This window comes from Dicentrarchus labrax, unplaced genomic scaffold (assembly GCF_905237075.1).
Source record: "Dicentrarchus labrax unplaced genomic scaffold, dlabrax2021, whole genome shotgun sequence".
NCBI lineage: Eukaryota > Metazoa > Chordata > Actinopteri > Moronidae > Dicentrarchus > Dicentrarchus labrax.
In genome coordinates this window covers 9,269,330-9,283,451 of record NW_026136711.1, presented here as the reverse complement: position 1 = coordinate 9,283,451, position 14,122 = coordinate 9,269,330, and the positions used below count along the sequence as shown (strand labels likewise).

General features: G+C 40.7%; 1 protein-coding gene across 2 annotated transcripts; it reads left to right on the top strand.

Annotated features, from left to right (window-relative positions):
• Positions 1-202: 202 nt before the first annotated feature.
• bin2b (bridging integrator 2b) lies at positions 203-13,707 on the top strand. 2 transcript variants are annotated; one of them, XM_051415509.1, is made up of 12 exons: positions 203-670; positions 2,495-2,575; positions 3,668-3,722; positions 4,164-4,258; positions 6,399-6,494; positions 6,631-6,738; positions 6,827-6,912; positions 8,107-8,182; positions 8,277-8,359; positions 8,532-9,207; positions 11,187-11,279; positions 13,157-13,707. In XM_051415509.1, the coding sequence occupies exons 1-12, from the start codon at positions 578-580 to the stop codon at positions 13,265-13,267; spliced, it is 1,653 nt and encodes a 550-aa protein (XP_051271469.1). In that variant the 5' UTR covers positions 203-577; the 3' UTR covers positions 13,268-13,707. The 2 variants fall into 2 exon arrangements, with proteins under 2 accessions (XP_051271469.1, XP_051271468.1); XM_051415508.1 differs by having other exon boundaries at positions 205-670; positions 13,154-13,707.
• The last annotated feature ends 415 nt before the right edge of the window (positions 13,708-14,122 follow it).

Sequence of the window (14,122 nt, the reverse complement as noted above, 5' to 3'; positions counted from 1 at the left end):
TTATCAGAGTTATGAAATAGGGCAATCATAGAGCTCTACATTAATATCAGATCATTATGAGGCCCATTTGAAGGCAGCACGTCAATCACTGCCGCTAACCTGAGGCTCCCCTGCTCACGTCACGCTGCTGCATCAGGTCCGCATCATCAGAGAGACGCAATCTGCGCACATCATTTCCAGGTGAGTGTCGTTGGGGGACTTCCACCTTTAGCAACAGTCTACACGATGAGAGCTGAACACATCGGGACACGCAGCCACGCTCCGCAGACATTCCTCTAACAAGATACAACAAGAGTCCCGCTGATGATGACGAGGAGGAGGAGGAGGAGGAGGATGATGATGTTATGAAGGACTTGATTCCCAGCTGTGGTTTAACAACGCCTGTTTGTGTGTGTGTGTGTGTGTGTGTGTGTGTGTCCCCCTGTGTCTTGACACACTGTTGCTCCACCTCCGTTGCCTTGAACCGAAGCCTGCGCTCGGCGGCCGCAGTGAGGCAGTGAGACAGTTCCTCAGGAGGAAGCAGCAGACAGGAGGCGGACCGCGCTCGTTGAGGAGAAACCGAGGTAGAAAATTGACGATGGCAGAGAATAAGATGGGCCCAAAACTTCAAGCTGGAGCTGGATTCCTCGCCAAACGGGTCCAGAAGTCTGTGAATCGAGCCCAGGAGAAGGTGAGCCGGGGGCATCCACTTGGTAAAGTTCCACTCGGTCTGTTTAAGTTCAGAACTGTACACTAGAGAAGCACTGTCATCAGCTTGGTAAGCCACGACATAGACACCCAGCTTTATATCCTGAGGTTTGGACTCATTTGGAGCCTTGCTGTAAGATTAAACAGACCTTACTTCTTCAGAGTTTCTTTGGAAGCAGTATGATTCATATGTGAAGTGGGTGAAGCTTCTAGTACATTAGTTATTTTCCCTGGAAGACATAATAGCTGTATTACTTATGAAATATGTTGCTCTGTAGCTCCTGGTACTTTGCCTACCTCTAGTCATGTTATCTAGTTCTGAACCAAACTGTTACTCATAATAAGATGCTCCCATGTAAAAGGGTGAAATCAGGTCAAGCCTGTTTGCTGGACCTCATCATATCAAAGTGGAACAAAACCTGCGAGACTGACCATGAGAGAGGAGGAAGCACTCTCTGCACAGACCGTCCAGTGTACAAGACCGTAAAGCTCATGATCTGAGCCCTGTCTGCTGTATGTTATAAATATCTGCATTTGAATGATTGGCCCTTTGGCTCTACTGCATTCATAAAACAGTAGCATGGACTTTCCCTGCCTGAGCATCATGGTGTTGTTGAGCGCTGTACAGCTGTGTGCGGACACAAAAGCTGCCACTTCCTGACTGTGCACTTCCTCTCGCTTGCTGAGCCTTTCTCACTCAGTTTGTGGTTGACTTGTTTGATTTCGCTGCTCCACCTAAAAAACAGCAGCTAACAGACGGTTGCATGTACTCTGAAGCTGCAGGATGAAGCCTATTTTGGGTCTTTTTTTTTTTTTTTTATCGTGGAAAATGGGAGGATAGACATGATAATGAGAGCCTTTGTTGCAGATTTTAAAGGTCATTGGCCGTTGGCTTTCAAACAGCTGCAAGCAGTGGACTGTGAAAGGCACTGTAATAGTTAGCCATGTGTGTCTAGTTTAGGGGAGGCATAGGAGTATGTGGCACAGTATGAGGAGCCTTAATCTGTTAGGATTAAAAGTGCGAGGCCGCTAAATCAGCAGCCAATGTATCTCAATGTATCCTGGCAGTAGCTTATTGCAGATACATTGATATCGGCATATATGTTGACCAGTAAGTAACAAGAAAGTACAGAACAGAAATGCCAAAGAGATGTTTGAGGTAATTTAGAGACAGTGTCACGACTACAGAATGTATCCACTAGAGGGCGCTGACAAGAGGATTTTTTTCTTTTCTTGTTTTCAACTGCAGAATGTTCAGTTCAGTACATATCGTGTTCATAATACATCATCAGGTGTTTTAAAACTCCCAAAGTGTTTGTAATCATAAAATCTAATAACGATATACCTCAGATACTTTGTGGGACGTTTGTTGAAAAATCAGCTTGTGTTCTCTGATGCTGTATCTTCGTCACCAGAAATATTCTTTTGCATGTCTGTATGCAATTTTTTGCGACTTAGCAGCCCACATAGGGGTTTATCTAGCTCTGAGCCGAGCTGAGGAATGGCCTGCAGAGGTCTGATAAGCTCATTTAATTTTAACGCCACATCCACAGTTTTTTTTCATTTTCAATCTTGTAGTCTTCACCCCCAACTGACATTAACTCAGGCCCTTTCACAAAGTTACCTCTGAAGCCACAAATAAAGGTGTTCTACAACCTTTTCCACATATGCAGTTGTACTCTTGAATACGTTTAAACACACTTTAATGGTTGCAGTTCCCCTTAAACTATTTTATATCTAAACACTAATGCTAGAAATCTTTGTCTATCTAATGTTGAAGCTGACTCTGACGGTTGTCCTCTCTCAGGTCCTTCAGAAACTGGGCAAAACCATGGAGACCAAGGATGAACAGTTTGAGCTGTGTTTCCAGAGCCTCAACAAACAACAGGTACGCACACACGTAACCTTTTTAACATGAGATGGTCTCCCTACACGGTAGTCCTTTGCTATTCACTGCAAGGTGATTTTTGCTTTAATGCTTTTATAGTTAAACAGCTCATTTTACTCTCCGTACTTACAAAAATCTCTTGTTAAATGGAGCACTGCAAAATCTGAAAAAAAGAAAAGAACAGTGGTTTGTTTTTGCTGTTGAGATGCCAGCCCACAAGTTCAGATGATCAGCCTTGAAAACAGGAAATACTTGAAACAAGATGCAGGTTTTTCTTATCAATTCTGCAGATATTCTGCTTGTTATGGCTCCCCTAGATACCTGAACACAAACAGTATCTTTAATACTAAAAGAAACAGGATAGTGTGTGCTCCTATTGAAGAAACTATTTTAAGGGTTCCTCACATACCCACAACCTTGTGAATTAACAACTTTTTTTAAAGCAATGTAACATTTGACAGAGGAAATGACACAATCTTCCTTTTTACTAGTGAAAGGTTTGGTTAAAAAGCAATACAATGCACCCTTACCCATGAATACACTAAGGTGTTGCTACAGCCCTATTTGGTCTGCTATGACCATTGTGTCCTAATGTAAGCAAACTTGACATTTACATTGCTTTAGATGACTGAATCGCAACACTTGTTTTAGCATTCATTGTTATCCTGTAACCAACTTGTGGCCATACTGCTGCTGTTTAAAAAATGTGCATAGCTTCATTTTAAGCTGCTCAAGGATCATTCAGTAAATGAAGTTGTTGCATTAAATGCACATCTTCACAAGGAGCAACAGGAAGGAAGTCTACACCCCAACAAGACACCGCTTTCACTTCACTGCTACCTTCACCACAACAAATGTTGTGATTGTCATTTAATTTAAACTCGATGTTGTGGTGCGACTATCAGGTGTCGCGGACTAAATACAGTTTCAAAGTTGATGCGGAAAAAGTTACGCTGCAAGAAGAAGCACGCTGATTTCATCATTTCAGGCCGTTAAGGAAATGATGAAGCATTGAGGCTCAGATCAGCCATAGAGATACTGCTCCTGGGTCTAACTCAACTTTTCTGCTTTGTGTTTTGCTTCTGCACCCAGATCGATGGAAACAGGTTGTTTAAAGATGTCAAAGCCTACCACGCAGCAGTGAAAGGTACGTTTTGAAAGCATATGCAGATCCACAGTGTTAACCGAATGCCACACTTGGCTGAGGAGAAATAATAGGGAAGTGAATTTCCTCTATTCTTGGATCCTGTGTCGACTTTTGCAATTCTGTCTGTGTTGCCAAGTTGTACAAGAACAAATAAAAGCAGTGAAAACAGCAGACTCAGCATTGCATATGTGATTCATATGCAAGAAACCGTTGTGTTTCTGGTGTTGTCAGCTATTACTCCTGCTTTGTGAGCTCCAGTCAGGAAACCAGTGTTGTTTTGACCTTTTGCGGGAGTGGGTGTAGCAACAGTCCCACAAACCTTAAAAACAATACAACCACAATGCGCTGCTGATGCTAGATGATAACCCAATTCTTATGGAGTCATGATTATATTTTGATTCTTTTCTTTTTTGTCCTGCAATATCCTGATCCTTTCCACAGCCGTGCATGACGCGTCCAAGCGGCTGTCCCAGACGTTGCGAGACGTCTACGAATCTGACTGGAATGGAGTGGATGACCTGGCTGTCATTAGAGAGGTACGTCCATTATGTGTTTTTGTGAACGTTTGCTCGAACTGTACTCGGAGAACTGGTCCACAACGGGTCCATAATTTGATAAAGTCAGGCTTATTTTCAGAAAACCTGGTTTCATTAAGCTTTGAAGGTTTAAAGTAGAAAGTTGGAACTAAGTAACCATGAACATATGCATCCAGGCTGGAGTGGTCTCCATTTCGCCAACAGACATAAATACAGTACAAGTTAAAGCTGCATCAGTCTGCCTTTGGCAATCTGATACCTATTCATAAATCCAATATTAATGTTCATTTGGAATCATGTTTCCAAGGCACTCTCCTTTTAGCTCTGTTCTGGTCTTGACCAACTCCTGAGGCAAATTTTTGTATCCTCAGCTGCCAAGTACCCCACATATGTTCACCAGCTAGTTGTTAACTTTGTCTGTCTGCTGTTTGGTGCTGGGCAGGTGGCATACAGTGGGTTTCTCAAAGCTTTTACACTGAAAACAGCTGCCTGCTGCTGCCAGAAACAAGGTTGATGAAAGCGTGATGACTGAACCAAGTTGTGGGGCCATAAAACCAAAGCATTTAGCTGAAAGATACTAAAATGGCTTTGTAGAGCTGAGAGGAACCACAGAGTTAGATAAAAAATTGCCCATGGTTCATATAAAAATATATATAACTGCAGCTTTAAAGCCCCTATGTTGATTGTGGCTGCGATAGAGGTTTCTACTGCCTCGTTTCATTGATTTTAAGGGGAAACCGACCGAGTCTGACCAGGCAGATTAATAACTATATAGAAATAGTCTTCTCACTGATGGTCTTGCTTGCTTATGTAGGTCATACAGAGGCAACAGAATTACATTTAGACGGTTTCATAACCAGTTAAAAACTCTTTATATACAGAAGATATAATTGATACTAATTGATCATGAAATGCTGGAGACAGTGTAGATTGAGGCCTTATTACCGTACAGCCAATCAAATCTTGCCTACAGCAGAAGTGTCAGTGTTCTGTAATAGGCAGATGGTCACACTGAGCCAGACAGCAGCTGCACAACAGCCACAGACTCAACAACCACATTAGCTTTCATGGTAAAGTCTCCTCCTTATCGGTACGAACATGAACACACATCTTGTCTCCGCACTAGGATTCAAACAAACATTCACCGGGGTGAAAAAAAAAGTTTGCATGAGTTTTCAGGCTTGCTAGAAAATTAGCTCCTCGGCTGAAGCCCATTAAACAGCATTTAAACATACATGTAAATTATAAATACTTCCCAAATGCCATTTCTCTTTTTAATTATAAAAAACGGTTAACAATATATTTATGCCTGCAAAAAGGGATGACTAAATTTAATTTCTGTTGGACTTTCTGATTAACTTTTGTATGTATTAGGCAGTATTTCCTTCATCACACTAACGTTAATAAAGTAGTGGTCAGGATATTGATTCACACTGACTTTAAAAGGAGGATCACAACACATCTCCGTTATAGCTCAGTTGCTGCATATTGTAGCTTTTGCTGAAATGTTTGTGGCTTGCATTGCATTTAGAGCAATGGTTCCCAACCTGGATACACGGTAGGCCTATAAGTATTGAGTTTTGTTTATTTCTGTGAAATAAAAATAAAAATAATAATTTGTAAAGTTTAGATTATTATTTAAGAGCTAAACTAAACGTTAAGTCCTGAACACAAGCTACATTTACAGAGCCTTCCCTTTCTACTGAACAGCCTCATCCTGCATTAGAAAAGTTACAGTTAAAACAACCAAAGAGCTAATAGAAAATGGCCAAGCATCAGAGAGACTAAAACACTGTATTTGTCAAAAAGGGCTCTATTAAGTAGTTATAATAGTTCAAAATAGAAATAAAAATACATAATACAGAGAGACTTAGAGAGAATTGTATGAAAAGTCTGTCATTTTACACAAACTTCCTGCAGTTATTGTGTTTGGGTTCATTGTACAGTTTGTCAGCTGTTCTCTACTGTTATTGTTATGCACTGAATATAATATGAAATGTCCATAAAATATGTCACTTAGTCAGGGGTTGTTAACACAATGACAGAAAAGGGATCCCTTAAGGGGAAATGTTGGGAACCCTTGATGATTTACAGAAACCTGTCACAGTTGCATTGATGTGGTTCAAACTGTGTCTCTTAGAGTGAAGACTTGCTGTGGAACGACTACGAAGAGAAACTAAGTGACCAGATAGTCCGCACCATGGAGAACTATACAAGCCAGTTCCCTGAGGTCAAGGTAAGCTGATGCTTATAAACCTGAATACTTGAACGGCCTGTGGGCCTCTTGGATAGCACCTGTCTGATTTCTGACTCATTTCATCCATCCTCTTACTGCTGGACGACACATTAAGAAACTCTGGTCTGTGTTTTAGGAACGAGTGGCTAAACGTGGTCGCAAGCTGGTGGACTACGATTCAGCACGACACCACCTGGAAGCACTACAGAGTGCCAAGAAAAAGGATGAAGCCAAAATAGCAAAGGTTAGCGTTTCAGTATACGTGGCACAGAAAGTGGTTTCTGTAAACTGTAACAGCTTTTTAAAAACTACTTTCAAATCCTCTTTATCAGGCAGATGAAGAGTTCAACAAAGCCCAGAATGTCTTTGAAGAAATGAATAACGAGCTGAGGGAGGAATTGCCTGTTCTCTATCAGAGGTAGGTTTGATCATCCACAGCCCTATATAACACTGGAGTCTCATAGTGGAGTTTTGGATCATGACAAGATGAGTAAAGGTTCAATATCTTTGTATGAATAAACGGGTTAGAGTGTGTTGTTGGGTATTCAAGACTAACAACATGTATTTTGAGTATACTGTATGTTAGAAGTGTGTGCAGATGTGTGAAAAAAGTTGTTGCATCAGAAAAACTTCAGATGTAGATTTTCATAAATGTGTTTCCAAGTTTCAGCTTTTCGAAACCTTTTGGGTTGGTTAAAAAGAAAAATCACACACATTTCTTTACTATACGTTTTCATTTTTAATGTGTGCAGAAATGAGTATGATTTTGCGCTACTTATTTTTTTTGGGGGGGGCTTTAATGCAGATGACAGTAAATGAGGGGAATGGGCGATGGACAAACTCAACCTGTGCCTGATTAATCTGAACAAAAAGACACCGTGATTAAAGGTCCAGTGTGTAGGATTCAGTGGCATCTAGCGCTGAAGATAAGACGTTCCTTTGTTGATCCCCCATAGGGGAAATTCAAATTGGCACAGCAAGAGAATGAAATACAATAAAAAATGAAATATATACATAAGTTAGAATATGGTAAGCCTGTGTATATCTATACATGTGCAATGTTTTTGAAGTATTGTGCAGAAAAGTGTCTCATTCAGTGGAGGTAGGAGGTACTGGCTGTTGTGGAGTCTGATGACTGATGGCACAGATGAGCCTCCCACACGCTTTGAGGAACAAGGCTGGAGTAGTCTGTGGCTGAAGGTGCTCCACAGTAGTTGCGAAACTTGTGAAAATCCCAACAGGGCCCTATCTAGATCCAGTGTTCGGTTTGTCCGTTCTGGGCTACTGTAGAAATGTGGGCCTCAAGAAGACCTGCTTCTAAGATATTTTTTTTTAATTTTCAAGTGATTATACACTGAAAAAATACCTGTGAATACCTGTTTTTTTTTATTCTTGACTGAAAATTATGGGAAAAAACGGAAACTTTGGGCTCATATGTGTAAATGTGCTTTCTAGGCCGTTAACATAACCGACTGAATTAGTCCAAGGCAATGCAGACATTTTCCAGAATGTGCATGATAGGACAACATAACTGAATTTGACTTGCAGTTGATTCAAGGTCCTGTGGATGACAAACTAAAGGACAAACTGAGAACTGTCTTTATCTTTGTAGCCGAATAGGTTGCTATGTGACGGTGTTCCAAAACATATCAAACCTGAGAGATGTCTTCTACAAGGAAATGAGCGTGGTAAGATATGCAATCCATCCTTTCCATTTCCTCACACTTACAGTGTGTAAAATATTCAACTGTAGCATTGAATCTCTTGCACTCTGTGTTGCAGCTGAACCGTGAGCTGTACAATGTGATGAAGAAACTGGAGACTCAACACTCGGGGAAAGCTTTCATCATCAAGGGTCTGAACAGGTAAGGTGCTAAATGTTTCCTCATCTATGGTTATATCTTATCTAGTAAGTAGATAGGCAGCATTAGGTATGCTTCTTATCTGCCATTTCTGTTGGCACAGAGTAAAAGGTAGCTAGATTAGTAAAATGCTGAATGCAAAGTCCGAAAATAACAAATGTACTTCTTCAAATAGCTCGTCAAGCAAGTCAAAGAAGAGAAAGTCCCTGGTCATCTCCAATCCCATCCCTTGCAATACAGCTTTCCCAGCCGACCACGTCTCCCTCCATTCTTCTACCGAAAACGGAAAAGACGCCGTCCCCTCTCCCCCTCTCCAACGAACTGAAAGCATCTCTGAAGAAACCAGCCTTCCAGAAGAGAGTGGTGTCTCGTCCAAAGATGTCAACTCGTCGGACTCCGATCTCAGCTCCAGCGGCACAAACACACCGAAGAGGCAGTCGGTGTGTGACAATGAGAGCAGCGAAAGGAGCACAAGGAGTCAAAGTCCAGAGGAAGCGGAGGTAGCGGCGGAAGCAGAAGCAGAACTCGCCACCAACCAGTCGGATGACTCCGGGGTGGGAGTGCCAAAGTCGGAGGCTGCGAGTCAGGAAGTGTCCAATCCCTCTGATTCTGCAGATAGCGACGCCCCACAGAGTCCAGAGCAGGAGAATGTGAGTGATCCACCATCAGAGGAGGCCCGGTCCAAACCACCACCGGTTCCCGCCCCCCGCGTCTCCTTCCGCTCCACAGATAAAAGCCCCCTCTTAACCGCTAAGGAGCAGGAGGAGACGGAAGAAGCATCAGCCAACCAGGAGACAGTCGACTCAGATAATGAGTCCAGTTCCTACGATCCACCAGGCTTCCTTTACAAGGTACACTAATATGATTTAACAAAGACTACCATTTTAGTGAATACGTTTATTGGCTTTTTTTCCGAGGGTGAGAGGAGAAGATCGATTCATTTTATGTCGCGTCTGTAAGAATACTCCACCAATGTAGCTTTACACCCTGTAGGTCAACAGATTAGAAAGAAGGAATCAAAATCTATGCAGGAGAACCAGACTGAGTCTTTTTGTATTCAAAGCAGTCATCTTCCTTGTCTAAACCTGGTGCCTGCCTTACCCACAATGCAACCCAACGCAACTGAACCGCAGACAGTTTGGTCAGAGATTCGGGTGTGTTATGTCATTGGCAGCTAATGTGGCCTTAGCTGCTAGCCTCAAGCAGAGACAAGGAGTGGGCTACGGAGGTCGGCTATGCTCACCTCTTTCTAACACCGCACCTCCAGATTTGTTTTCATTTTCAAACTTGTAGTCTACAGCCCCGACCGACGCTGACTCAAGTGACATAATTTGAGTCAGCTTTATACAAAAAACAAGTCATATATACAGTAGTACTCCCTAAGACCTATAAACAGACTTTGATGTGTAAAATCAGTTGCGCTCCCCCTTAAGTACAGGGGTCAGTATGTTAAAAACCGAACATAGAGGGGAAACAGCTAGCCTATCCTGGCTAAAGTTAAAAAACAGACCTTGTTAAAGCTCACAGATGAACATATCATATCTCATTTCTTTAATCTGCTTGTTTCCCCTGATTCCAGTTTCCAACTCGAGCTCCGTACCAACATAAGATTGATGCCGACTTTCTCCTCTCACTCTCTACAGTAAAAATGAGCGTATCTCCCAGAATGTTTAACTGTTGCTTTAAAGTAAGACTGATATTGTGACCACAAGTGACAATTATAGGATAATGGTAAATGCTGCTACTAGTAGAAAAGTCAGTGAGTTGATTCACACAGTGAGATTACAATATCTAGCTAGAATTTGCTAGCTAAAATTAGCAGCCATAAGTTATTGGTAATACCGAAACAAGTGAGGCTTTAGTTGGAAAACCCCTGAGTGTGTTGAATTGCTAATGAGTTCAACTTTCCAACTTTACCTTTTTATGTTCCCTTTCTAAAAAGTTTTGTAGTCGCATTTAAATACACTGAAAAAAATGTTTTAGCCTACATACCTGTACTTGGCCTAACAGGTTTTTTTTAAAACTGCTGTATATATTTTAATCAAGTGTGCTCATATGGAGATAAAAGTAGATAAAGGCTAATAAAACATTAAAAGACGAAGGCAAACTAAGTTTTTTTTTTTAATATATATGTGAATAGATTTTATACTGTAGAGTGAAAAATCCTCTGAAGCAGCATTTATAACAAAGAAGTATACTTAATAATAATATTAATAATCATCATCATCATCATCATCCTACATACAAGTGTGTAATTCATATGACTGAATTGTGCTGCAGACTGCAGATGGAAAGTATTTGGTTGCTAAATCTTGTACAAATAATAACCATTGTTATAAACACATTATCTAATATCTGTACAGTTTCTTTGATCAAATTATTATTGGTAAAGCCACTAATTAATGCATTATTAACATACAGATATCAAATTTCCCTTTTGCTTAAAAAATATAAAGTGAAGAAAACTGAGACACTGAAACACTGTTGACTATTACGCAGTGGTATTTTTAGAGTTTTTGACATTTAAAGGAAGACAACATTTTCTCAGTTAGCTCCAGTGATATCTAGTTGTGTAGACACATTTGGTTTCATTTGTCAAGCTTCTAAAAGATCTTGCACATATTTTGAACTGTGAAGAACTACTGTTGAAAATTTAAATGTCATTTTTCAAATCTGTGAGACCACAGACAAAACACATTTACCTCAACTGTGTAGAGTTGGAAGAAATCTCCAAACCTGGAAAATGTTATTCAGTGTTTTAGCTGACATCGGTGTAACATGTGATGCTCAGTATTAAGCTTGCATTAATGTGACTTGTGTTTTACACCAGGGGGTGGCGTTGCAGAGCCACGCAGCGTCTGAAGACGGCCTGCTCCAGTTCGAACAGGGAGACATCATCCTGGTGCTCGCTGACACTCAAGAGGTTAGTGTGTGTTCTTATAAAGTTCATCATGGGGATTTGTTGTTTTCTGGTTGAGCTACGTGTGCATCCTGCTGGTGATGGAAAAACTACATTGCATGTGCTGCTTTTTTTTCTGTGGGTGAATTTGTATTTTTCCTGTGGGTGACCGACCAAACAAATGTCACTCTGAAATATTTCCACTGCAGATGAAATGCAGTCTGACAGCAGGAAATGTTTCAAAAGTCAAAATGAAAATATCTCTACTCGACATCAGGGGCCGTATTCACAAAACGTCCTCAGGCTAGGTTTTTGGTCTTGGAGTCAGTCACCACAGAGGACTCTAATCAGTTGTTGCGGTCTGTGTCACAGCGGCGTGTAGTTACATTTCTGGGGAGGTGCAAGTCAGGCTACAGCGTACCCACGGCACAACTCTCCACTACTATTTTGATGCTGGAGTAATGCCATTGGCAGTCCCGATGAACTTCTGTCTCAGCTGTCTGTGAGAATTATTCATCAGTGGGTTCTCACAGGTGCTGTTGGGAGCGCTGGAACAGCCGGAGGGACTGATTTCTTTCACGGATTGACTGTCTCATGTACTGCTGTCCGAGCGCGGTGAAGCAATAATGACAAGAAGTTATTTTTGTGGAAGTTACCTGCTGCAGCTTTAAATCTTTTTGTACAAAATTGATATTAGGGCTGACGTTGAGGGCTTTTTAACAATTTGGAATCTTCAGTTATTTTTATGTGTGCAAAAATAACTGCAATCTAATTTAAGTAATGTTCCTTTTAAAGGGAGCCACAGGAGAAAAAATAAGTTCCCTTGCCAGAAACATCACCAAGTCGGCGACCTACACCATAATAACAGTTGACAAGCACAATCTAAATCAATACAATACAACTGCCCTACAATAAACCCTGCTCTTACAATGCCATCACATTCATTGACTGCAGTGGGTTAAGAGAGGTGCTGATCTGTCTTTGGTAACAAACTATAAATATAAATAATAACAAATAATATAAATATGCCAAATCCAAAAATAAATAATTATTCATCAAACCAACCGTATTCAGATCCACATTAGTTTGACAGTTTATTAAGTGTACACTGAATAACCAGCAAATTAATTAGATGAGTAAGATTTGAATTATTCAGTTAAAAAACGCTTCAATATGAAATTTAATTTGATTTGATTCTTAATCAAATGTTTGATATGATTTAATATTTTTTTTTATATAGTTACAATTTTGAATTAGTTAGATTTAAGAACATTTTAAATTAAAATCTTAATATAATTTATTAATAAAATGCATGTATCATTTAATTTGACTTTTAATGTTAATAAATTAATTAATTATGTTTATTTTAATTTTCTTTAATATACTTTTTTAATATGCTCAGCCTCAGTACATGGGTCACCAGCTCTACCCACTGAGCTAACCGGGCACCCATTTTCTTTAATATACTTTCTCCAATTTAATCCAGTCTAGTTCCTTTTCACGCTCCCATGTATTGATGAATATTTTATTTTACATTGACGCAAACCAATCCCCAGTCAGCTAATCACTGCGGTCAGTTCAACATGATGTCATCCATAGCAACGGGGTCGACCCTGTCCATTCGGGGCCAGCTTATTTCTCTCTGCCCCTCAGTAAAAGTGTCTCTCAGCGGCTTGGTGTTTGGCTAAAGAGGAATCTCTCAGCTATAGTGCCATTCAGGAGGACCCCTAACCATAAGACTCTCTGTAAATACGGCCCCACATTTCTTTTTTTTTTTTTTGTAAGTCCCCCAGAAAACAGGAAATCACACCAAAAATCAGTGCTAACTCTCAAGTATTTAATCAGTGTGGATTAGTTTACTTAACATTTTACAAGTGTTTACTGCCTGTGTCTCACAGCAGGAGGGCCTTCTGAAGGGGATCAGGGAGGAGAGCTGGAACCAGCACGGGGATCTAGAAAATCACTCTGGGATCTTCTCGGAAAAACTCATCCAGCCTATTCAGGCAGAGTGAGGCAATAGTCGCTCCTCAGTCTGTAATACTTTCTTCTTCCTTCGAGCACTTGGTGACTCACACACACACACACACACACACACACACACACACACACACACACACACACACACTCACACACACTCACACACACAGGGAGTGAACCCATATGTTTTGGGTGCAGAAGCTGTACAAACAGATGACGTGACAAATAGACAAACACGTGGTTACTCACATGCTATGATGTTGCAACTTGTGGAACAAAAGTGCCTGAGCTTTAGAACATTTTGTAAGAGATGTTTGGATTGTTACAGTATTTTACTATTTTTGTATCTTCAAAGTCTTTATGTTGAACAATGTGAAAGCAAAAATCTTTTATACTGATGCTATGATCTTGTGTAATATTTCCTAATAAAGTTGTAAATAAAAAAGAGGAGGATGTCGTTCTGGTATGAACAGAAGGTTCCATATTGTGCCATTTATTCACTTGATATCGAAAGTCCCAGTCTAAGAGGAGCAGATAACTACAGTAAATTAGCATTTTGTTGAGAGGGCTGCAATGATTCACCAGAATGGAATGTGAAAATATTGTCAGGACCTGGAAACTGAGACATGTTGACTGATTGACTGTGAGGATTTTATGGAAGAAAGGTCTGTCTTGTATAAGAACCTACTGAGCCGAGGCACACTTACCCTAGTTTGGCAGTTCTGCTCTGAGGAAATGAGAAAATAAAGTGTTTTGGAGTGTCTGCGCATCAGCAGACTGTTATACATACAGGCATAACCAGCTGGTTAATGAGCTAACGCCAAATGGGAGAGTTAAAGGACAGGATACAGGTGTTTCATGGGTGTCAGACGGTTTGCTGGGATTTGCTG